This window comes from Mastomys coucha, unplaced genomic scaffold (assembly GCF_008632895.1).
Source record: "Mastomys coucha isolate ucsf_1 unplaced genomic scaffold, UCSF_Mcou_1 pScaffold18, whole genome shotgun sequence".
NCBI lineage: Eukaryota > Metazoa > Chordata > Mammalia > Rodentia > Muridae > Mastomys > Mastomys coucha.
Genome location: NW_022196900.1, coordinates 16,147,337 through 16,157,978, shown reverse-complemented (window position 1 = coordinate 16,157,978; position 10,642 = coordinate 16,147,337). Strand labels below are relative to the sequence as shown.

General features: G+C 39.1%; 1 protein-coding gene across 2 annotated transcripts in view; it reads right to left on the bottom strand.

The window, feature by feature from the left end:
* Positions 1-10,642, bottom strand: part of Rad23b (RAD23 homolog B, nucleotide excision repair protein) — a 40,479-nt gene that overhangs the window by 24,900 nt on the left and 4,937 nt on the right. Inside the window, exon 1 of one of the 2 annotated variants that reach the window (XM_031377440.1) lies at positions 8,412-8,507. The exons of the other annotated variant lie outside the window; for it this stretch is intronic. Within the exon in view, the coding sequence (XP_031233300.1) occupies positions 8,412-8,492 (81 nt within the window). The 5' untranslated portion in view covers positions 8,493-8,507. Of the gene's footprint in view, positions 1-8,411; positions 8,508-10,642 lie in introns of those variants that run through there. 2 annotated transcript variants of the gene reach the window in all.

Sequence of the window (10,642 nt, the reverse complement as noted above, 5' to 3'; positions counted from 1 at the left end):
AAAAAAAAAAAAAAAAAAAAAGAAAGAAAGAAAACAAAAGCCTTTTAAGTTAAGCATTCTAAGAAATAAAATATTTCAGCTAAAATAAGATACATTAGTGCTAAAGACAATTTTATTATAATGCTTCATTATAATCAGAAGACCAATGACATAATGCCATTTACCAAGCAGTGTTTTTAAGCCCATCACAAGGTAGTTCCAAGTTCAGCACAGGCTGAGAGCTACTGGGCCACTTAAATGAATCTCAACGAGTGACTCAGCCAGTCTCACCATCAGTCTCATCTATAATGGAGGGCTGGAATGGATGACCTTTATGGCATTTCAATTCCTAACGCAACGTGCTAACAGGCTCATTATAAAGAATTAGAAAATGAGTCTAATCAACACCTTGACCAGAAAGTAGAGAGGCTTAGGACTTGAAAGACAGGCATGGCTCTCCCTCCTAGCTTAATGGAACTCTATTACTTTAAAGTCACAAAAGTCAAGGACAAGATCAACTGGAAAATTCCATTCTCTTCAATTTTCTAGAAGACTTCTGAAAACTATCTAGGCTGAGTGGTCCTGGACTTTTTGTGAAAACTTAGCAGAGAAAAAGAGGTACAGAGTTTCTTTGTGCAATTTACTTTTATGGTATAGGTGCTTCACCTGCATGTATTATCTATGCACCATGTGCAAACAGTACTCGCAGAAGACGGCACCAAAGTCCTTAGGGGACAGGAGTTATAGATGGCAGTGAACCACCAAGTAGATGCTGGGAATCTAATACCAGTCTTCTGGAAGACCAGCCAGGGTTCTTTACTGCTGAGCCATCTCTCCAGTACTCTCTGTGTAATTGAAGTGATGTCACGGAGGCGGGCACAGAGATGGACACCTGTAATATCAACACTCAAGGGAGTCCTGTTTGAGGCTGATCTGGGCTACAAAGTCACAGTGAGCCACAGGCTAACCTTGGCTACATAGCAAGATTGTTTCCCAAAACGAGTGAATAGTGACGTTCTTTCCAAAATAAATGACTGGAGTGCTTATTTAACTATACTAACACGTATGAAATACTTAAAACACTAAGATAATCGTATTTTACCCACTCAGTTTTACAAGTAAGGAAGTGAAAATGCAAAGGTTAATAAATAAATTGACTGTCCTATGACAATACACTACTTACTCTGGGTTAGCTGGAACCCAAAGTGGTTCCCCACGACTCCAAGCTTTAATGCAGAAACACTCTGTTGCCAGTGTCATACTCACTTCCTTAAATGCTATTCTGATGTAACCCAACATCACAAAACTCTTGATGTACTATTTCTCACTGTTCTAAAACCCACCATGAAAAGAAAAAAAACCTCAGAAAATAATCTCAGCCTCAATAAAATCATAACATAAATTACAAGTCATTAGCCAGTTTAATATACTTTCCCCCCATGATATAAAACCGAAGTGTAGGTCATAATTTTTTTCAGTCTATAACCTCTTTAACAACTTTGATCCCTAAGCTAAGTCATTACTTACTTCTTTTGAGAACATTTATTTTAATTTTCATTTTCCCCCACTGGCATATGCTCACAGCACACAGTACTAGGTTACAAAAGGACATTTCCATACAGGCATACAATTCGCTTAGGGCATATTCCCCCATCTCTTCCCTTTTGGAACACCTCTTTCCTCCTGTCTTTTTTTTTTTTTTTAAAGATTTATTTTATTTATTTTATGTGTATGAGTACACTGTAGCTGTACAGATGGCCGTGAACCATCAATGTGTGTGACTGTTGGGAATTGAACTCAGGACCTCTGCCGGCCCACTCGCTCCGGCCCTGCTCGCTCCAGCCCAATTCACTGCAGCTGTCTTCAGACACCAGAAGAGGCCGTCAGATGTCATTTCGGATGGTTGTGAGCCACCATGTGGTTGCTGGGATCCAAACTCAGGACCTTCGGAAGAGCAGTCAGTGCTCTTACCTGCTGAGCCATCTCACCAGCCCTCCTCCTGTCTTTTTAAAGACAGTTTCACCTCTACTTTCATGCCATATATATATATATATATATATATGCGCACACACACATATACATATATATACATATATATACACACATATACATACACATATATGTGTATATATATATATACATACATATATATACATACACACATATATATACACACATGAGATTTATCTTCAACAAATTTAGAACCCACAAAGGAGAGAAAATTTGTACTATTGGTATTGCTGAAACTGACTTAATTCATTTAAATACTATTACCTTGAGTTGTATCCACTGTCGTGCAAACAATATAGCTGTTCTTTTATAGCTCACAAATTATTGGATATATGTATATCAAATTCTTTTATACATTTCTCTGTTTGACAGGCACCCCCAGATGGCTCCCTAACTCAGCTTTTGTGAATAGTGCCACAGAAAGCACTGAGTCAAGTATCTCTGTGATGTACTGACATAGAATGCTTTGGGAAAACAGCCAGGCATGGTGCAGCTAGCTCATACGGTAGACATCAAAAAGTTTGAGAACTAGCATTTAACATGCTGAATTACTTGCCCAAAGTCAGCTAAATGAGAAAGCAGAGAACAGCTGGCATGCTGTTGGATGGAGGCGTATTCTGAACTAAGCATGTCCCACTAAGTTCGCTTGTGTAGTTGAACACCGGTCCCCCACAGTGATGCTGTGTGTGGAGGTATGAAACCTATCAGAAGTGTACCACTGGCCTGGAGCTCTGAAGCACTAGGCTCTTACTTCCCTTTCCCCTCTGCTTCCTGTGTGGATGAAAATGCAAGCTGCTAGCTCCCTGTTCCAGACACCCTGCATGCCACGCCTTCCCAGCTCTTGCCCTAGAACCATGCTAAAATAAACTAAAATAAGCTAAAATAAAGTAAGCAACTGTCTAAAGTTGCTTTTGGTAATGGTGTTTATCACAGCAACAGAAAAGTAACTAATACAGATGTTAAGTTTCCTTCCAAACACATTTATTGAGAAAGAGATTCTATTTGCAAGTATAGTTATTCCACAAATGAATTGTAAATTACATGCGTCACTGAGTGACCCCGTTTTTAAAATAGTACATAGTACTTTTGAGCTAGTGAGTGATCAGCTACCACATGCTGAATGATTATATTGCTTAATTATATTATATAATAATATTATACAGCAATATGTGAAGGAAAAGAAACAGAAAAATAGTAAAAACAAAGCAGGAATCTTATTCCTGACAGGTTATACTGAGTGAGGAGAAAAAAAAAAAAGACAAAATTAACATGCATAGTCACCTAACAAAAGCAATTAAAAAAAAAAACTTTTGATTTTTGTGCATATGAATGTATACATTATGAGTGTGTGATATCCACAAGTTAACATTGAGTATCTTGTTCAATTATGGTCTACCTTACATACAGGAGGCAGGGCTATGTGTGGCTAGTCTAGCCAGCTTGCTCCAGGGATTCCCCATCTCCACCTCCTGAGTACCAGGGAGTTAGTGTGGAAGGTTACTACCATACTTGCCTGGTATTTACATGGGTGATGGAGGTGCCAAAGATGGTCTTCATGCTTCTGCTATAAGCACTGTACTGGCTAATTTTATGTCACCTTGACACAAGAATCATCAAAGACAAAGAAGCCTCAACTGAGAAAATGCCTCCTTAAGACTGGGCTGTAGCCAAGCAGTGGTGGCGCACGCCTTTAATCCCAGCACTTGGGAGGCAGAGGCAGGTGAATTTCTGAGTTCGAGGCCAGCCTGGTCTATAGAGTGAGTTCCAGGACAGCCAGGGCTACACAGAGAAACCCTGTCTTAAAAAAACAAAAAAATGGAGCTGGTGAGATGGCTCAGCGGGAAAGACTGCTCTTCGGAAGGTCATGAGTTCAAATCCCAGCAACCACATGGTGGCTCACAACCACCCATAATGAGATCTGACACCCTCGTCTGGTGCGTCTGAAGACAGCTACAGTGTACTTACATATAATAAATAAATAAATCTTTAATAAAAAAAAGAAAGAAAAAACAAAACAAAAAAACCCAAATAAACAAAAACACCAAAAAAAAATAAATAAATCACTATAGTTTCATTTCTCATAAGCATAGTATTTTTAAAAATTTAGAGCAATGTATTTTATTTTAAAGGACTAAACAACAAACCACTTTCTAATTTTGTATATCAAAGGAAAACCAAACAGAAACCAGAAACCCTTGTGAATTACAACAAAAATATGTACATAGACCAAAAGGAGGCTCAATTATTTACTGCTATATGACTCATGCTTAAAAGAAATCAAAACTGTGATTAAGAAATATCAAGAGTCTAACAGTGAGAGTTCTAGGCATAAATATTATATCATTTGACTAAAGAATAAGAGTAATACTAAACACATACATTATTAAAGAAAAAGTGATCATCTGAGCATGCAACTCAAGCAGGAAAAAGAAATGCAAATGAAATAGAAAAGCAGTGCGGCATAGCCTCACACCTGCAGCAGAACAGTAAAATGGCAGGAACAGGTCATTTGGTTAACTAGTGGTAAACCTGCCATGTGTCAGGAAAGAGTGAGCGTCACAGTATGGCAGCCATTTACAGCTGCAGGTTGCACATTAAAAGATTCAACAATGACTGAAACACTTGTTTCTAGTCTGAGAGAAAAAGTGTACCCACTATATACATAACATTCACACTACACTGGGCATCCAAGTAACATAGGAAAGATTTACAGTACAGGGATAATGTGAAAAGTATGCATGGAAGGGTTTTCTTTAGAGCGCAGGAGTGTTCTGGAACTATCTGCATATAAGGTAGGATGCAATTACTTCTCACCTATATTATACCTCCATGAGATATGCTAGCTGGATGCCAGTCACCCCATTGGAGACACCCAAGCAGCCCAGGAGAAATTCATTTGGGATATGGGAAAGAAGTTTCTGGTCAACAGCAAGCACTGGGGGATTAGCCATTTGAGGGAGATACTTTGGAAGGAATTCTCCAGCATACAACACTGGTCATATAAAAGTTAATTGTGAACATGCTGTTGATACTAACAATCACCGATGCAGACATTTTAAAAGCAATGTGCAATGAGCCAGTAATTCAACTCAAATGAGATACTCCCATTGTCTTTCCAAGGCAGACATATACACATTTAACACTAAAACCTGAAAACAAACTTAAACATTCATCAAGCTGGGATAGTAATTATTGCACAAACATTCATTTGAATACTGTGCACTATTAATGAGTGAATGAATGAAGTATTTACAAAACCATGAAAGGAAAAAAAATCTAGTGGCTGCACAATTTATTTTTTAAAACAAAACTATTAAGCCAGAGTCTAAAGGTTACTCAACTAAGGACAAAGCTTCCACTTTACTATAACAAACCTAGGTTACTTTTTTTTTTCCTCACAGAGACAGGGTTTCTCTGTGTAGCTCTGGCTGTCCTGGAACTCACTCTGTAGACCAGGCTGGCCTCGAACTCAGAAATCCGCCTGCCTCTGCCTCCCAAGTGCTGGGATTAAATAAAGGTGTGTGCCATCACTGCCCAGCCCAAACGTAGGTTACTTAACTAAAGAGAAAACTAGAGTTTGAAATAAAGTTTTTATCACCCATCAACACTTATTATTAGCAATATACAAGAAAGTTGCATTTTTAATTAAAAAAGAGAAAGTAGGCAAAGAGGACATCTACCATTGTATAACCTAAATTAAAAATTAAAGTAGCAGTCTGGGAAGATGGCTCGCTCAAAGAGTAAAAGCACAAGCAAGCATGGTAACCTCAATTCAAACCTGACAATGTGAATTTGGATTCCTGGAATGCACACAGCCAATTATACATGGAAGCACCTTCCTGTTATCCCAGCATATCTGTAAGAAAGGAGAAAGGAAACTACACGCGCACATGCACTAGAGGACTCCTAGGCCAGCTATAACCTGAGTGAAATACATCTGCAAACAGTAGGGGACCCTGCCTGGGGTAGAAAGATAGCTCAGCAAGTAAAGGTGTAGTGGTCAAGGATAGAGAGATGGCTCAGCAGTTAAGAGCACTGACTGATCTTCAAGAGGTCCTGAGTTCAAATCCCAGCAACCACATGGTGGCTCACAACCATCTGTAATGGGATCTGATGCCCTCTTCTGGTGTGTCTGAAGACAGCTACAGTGTACTCACATACATGAAATAAATAAATAATTAATTAAAAAAAAAAAGATGTAGTGGTCAATCCTGAGGACTTGGATTAGATCTCAGAGACTCATAAGGAAGGCAAGAGAGTAAGCTATCCATTGATCTCCAATATAAACCATGGCATGCTCTTGCTGTCCAAGCAGGGTAACCTAAAGCTTGATTCTCAAGACCCACAAGGCGAAAATAGGAGAGAATCAATTCCCACCGACTGCTGTCTGACCTCCACAGGAAGCTCTGGTATTTGTAGACAAATAAATAAATGTAATTATTTTAAAAGGCAATCTTCACTGGAGTTATTACCCAAAGACCACTAGTTTAAATCGTTAATCTATTATTTTTCACACAGAAACTATGTAAAACGTTCCTAAGCCAACCTATACACATCAATATAATTGCTTTTAAAATGCATTCCAGATGTTATGTATGATCTTAACAAGATCAAAGCAGAGAGAAACAGAAGAGTGTGTAAAGTGAATCCCATACTATCTAGAGCTTTTAAAACTTCCAGAACAAACAATAACCCACTTTATTGTGTGGGAACCCGCCTGCTTAATCAACCAAAGCAGAGGATGAGAAATAGTCTTACTGTTGAGCATCTAAGATTTGATCTACCCCCACTGCCTGAATGAGCTTATGTGATGTTGAAGTGAGGCTGGCTTCACTGCCCAGGTGTTTATAAGGAACAGATGGCACAGCATCATTTGGCAGGACTCACTCTGCTACAGCACATTTCTTTAAAAAGCATTCCTATTCCTATTTCATGCATTACCTATCCAAGGGGGGTGGGGGGGACAAGGGTGAATTGATGGATAGATAAAATCTAATTTTCAAGCCAAAATGATAATTGGATTTTGATTTTAAAAAACAGCATAATTTCTTCCACAATTCACTATATACTTTTATGCACCAAATTACTTGATTTTTCACATCAACTTTATTTAAATCAAGCAGGTAACTTACATGATATTCCCTTTCTAAACTAAAGAGATTTTAAAAACACTGAACTGGAGGACAAAAAAAATAAGTGGGCATGTGGAATGCAGGGGTGAGAGACACTTCTCTACTAACACTGTCTAGGGCACTTGGAAGAGAGTAAGACACAGGAAAGAGTGAAACAAAAACAATGTTCTTTGAGTTTTGCTGTAAGGTGGAACCAAGAAACAAAACCACAGTTCAAGAGGGATGAAAGGAGGAGGGCTTTACTAACATGGGGACAAATATTTGCATACTCTAAAACTAGAAATCAAAGAGGCAGAGATGCTGGAGTCAAGGATGAAGTGTTCCCAGCAGGTTCATGTGTTAAAACTGGTCTGCTATTAGTAGCGCTATTTGGAAAGATTCTGGAAACTTTCAGGTAGAAGAAAGTCACTGGGGACATTCTTTTTGACATCTAACCTGTAATTTCTATTCTCTGATTCCATGAATTTACAGTTTCCTCCCTCCACTAGCTCCAGCTGCCACGATGCTCTACCCAAGTACATGAGGCCAAGCAACTGTGGGGTGAATCCTCTGAAACCATGAAGGAAATATATCACTGCTCTCTTATGCTACTCTCTTTGATATATTTAGTCATAGCTATATAAGGTGACTAACATAGGTAGGTAGGTGGGGTATATCACCCTTTCAGAAGACAAAAGATAGGCAGAGTGAAAAAAATGTAGGGACTAGTCTTACATGGTACATCCATAACAGACAGGCATGAGTCTGAGACAATTCCATGCAACCAAGTATTTGCCTGACTACACTAGTACTAGTAGAAATATCAAGGTGAATTTTACAGCTTCCAGGGATTCCCAATTGAAAACAACTGTACAGGAATGAGTGGGACCATGCTGCCAAGCACTGCTGACATCAAATTCTGTGAACATCTTATTTCAGACTCACAGAATCTTCAAGTCTTCAAAAAGGCTATCTTGTAACACTTCCAACTGTGATGAAGACACAGCCCTGGCTGGGTGACCTGCCCAAGGTCACGAAGCAGCTATTTGGGCAGGACTGACTCAGGCAGTCTGGCTTCAGGCATGCTATGCTGAGTCTTCCAAGCATGTGAGCATAATCACGCATCCTACTACTATCAAGAAGCAAATGTAGAAGTGACAAGAAGTCACAGCCAGTGAACAGGAAATTGTTATCAAATGCCTTAAAAAAAAAAAAAACTCAAAAGCTGGAATCAGAAAATGAAGAGTGAAAAGCTAAAAACATTACTGAGTGTGGAGTTTTCAAAGAGAAATGCCCCATTGGCTCACATACTTGAACACTTGGTCCCCAGCTGGTGGCAGTTGTGGAGGTTATGGAACCTTTAGGAAGTAGAACCTTGAGGAGGAAGTACATATGTGGAGTTGGGCTTTTAGAGTTTATAGCCAGCCAGGCAGTGGTGGCACATGCCTTTAATCCCAGCACTTGGAAGGGAAGGCAGAGGCAGGTGGATTTCTGAGTTGGAGACCAGCCTGGTTTACAGAGTTCCAGGAGAGGCAGGGATATACAGAGACTCAAAAATCCAAAAAAAAAAAAAAAAAAAAAAAAAAAAAAAAAAAAAAAAAAAACCCAAAAACCAAAAAACCAAACAAAACAAAACAAAACAAAAAAACAAAACTTTATGGCCTCGGGCTGGAGAGATGACTCAGTGGTTAGGAGCACTGACTGCTCTTCCTGAGGCCTTGAATTAAATTCCCAGCAACCACATGGTGGCTCACAACCATCTGTAATGGGATCTGATGCCCTCAGAGCAACAGTGTACTCACATACATAACATAAATAAATCTTAAAAAAAAAAGTTTATAGCCTCACCAGTCTTGATGTAACATATCTTTACTTTAACCCGTTACACAGAGAAACCCTGTCTCGAAAAACCAAAACCAAAACAAAACAAAACAACAAAAACCAAACAACAATAACAACAAAAAAGTTAATAGCCTCACTACAGTTCCAGTTCACTCTCAGCTTCCTTCAAGTGTCATTTTCCTGCTCTGGTCTTCTGCTGCTGCTTCTGTGGCTACTATGAATTCTCCCTCTAGAACCGTAAGCCAAATACACTTTCTTCCATAAGACGCTCTTGGTCATGAGAGTCTCGTCTCAGCAGCAGAAAGTAACTAATACACTGGAGTTGGGGAAAGAGACAGTTACCAGTAACACTGAGAACTAACTTCTAGTAATGGGACTGAAACTGAAGCAGAATAAGATCACTGTGTAACAAAAAAAAAAAAAAAAAAAAAAGATACAGGCAAGACCATCTTTCATAGATAAGGAAACTAAGGTTATTTACTTTTCTTTCCTTGTAAAGACATATTAATCACATTTGTTTTTTTAGCAATATGGTGTTCTTTTTTAAACAATGAATCCACCAAGATTATGAAGCTGAGAAGTACTATGCTCAACTTCTTATTTTTAAAACCACAAATAAGAAGAAAAGATAATGAACACTATATACCCATAGCTACTATTCTACATACCCATAGCTACTATTCTACTTCCACACGCCATTCACTTCGATCCAGCTTCTGACTCCATTTCTACTAGGATACTGCTCATAGGGTCAATAATGACCTACAAGCCACCCAAACTATCTATCTTCAGGTCTGTTTCTTAATCCTTTTCATCTCTGAAGCATCAGATATAACTGATGCCCCTTTTTTTCTTGAAACTCTCCTTGGATTTGCCCTGTCTCAGACTGCTCCTTGACTGACCTTTCTTCCTGTACACATGAGAGCATCCCAAGATCCTACCCTAAGCATTATGCTACTACTACTTGCAGCATCTCTACCACACCCACAATCACCAAGGTACACAAGTTAAATGACTTACAAAGTATAACCTAATGATACTGCTCATATTTCTCAAAGACCAGGCCTTGAAAGGATTGACACAGACCTTATCCACTTGCATAAATTAAAGGAGAATACTTGCTATTTTCAGATCTCCATGTCATCTCCAATCTAACATTCTCTGTAATCCAGACTTAACAAATAGTAATGTTCTTACTCCAACCCTCAATTCTGTTTTCAGTCTTTCACATCCCTGGGAAGACTACAAGTATTCACAAATTTACATTATCAAATTAACAATGTTTACCCCCCCCCAAAAAGCCTCACAATTCTTCTTTGCAAAAATATATCTTAATTCCATATCCAATCCTGACCAAAGGTTTAACTGCTTAAAATTACTGCACAAGCCCTAGCTAACCTCCCTGCTTTCTTCCTTGTCCATTCTCCCCATACAAGATCAGGTACCCTTTAGTAAAAAGATCATAAATAAGCTAGGCAGGTAGCTTATGACTATAATCCCAGAATTCAGGTAGAATAGGACTGACATAGGTTTGAGGCCAGGCTAAACTACAGAGTAGGACATGGGCACAGGAAGAGACAGACAGACAGACATAGAACACGCGTGCAGGGCGGCGGTGGCGCATGCCTTTATTCCCAGCACTTGGGAGGCAGACGCAGGCAGATTTCTGAGTTTGAGGCCAGCCTGGTCTACAGAGTGAG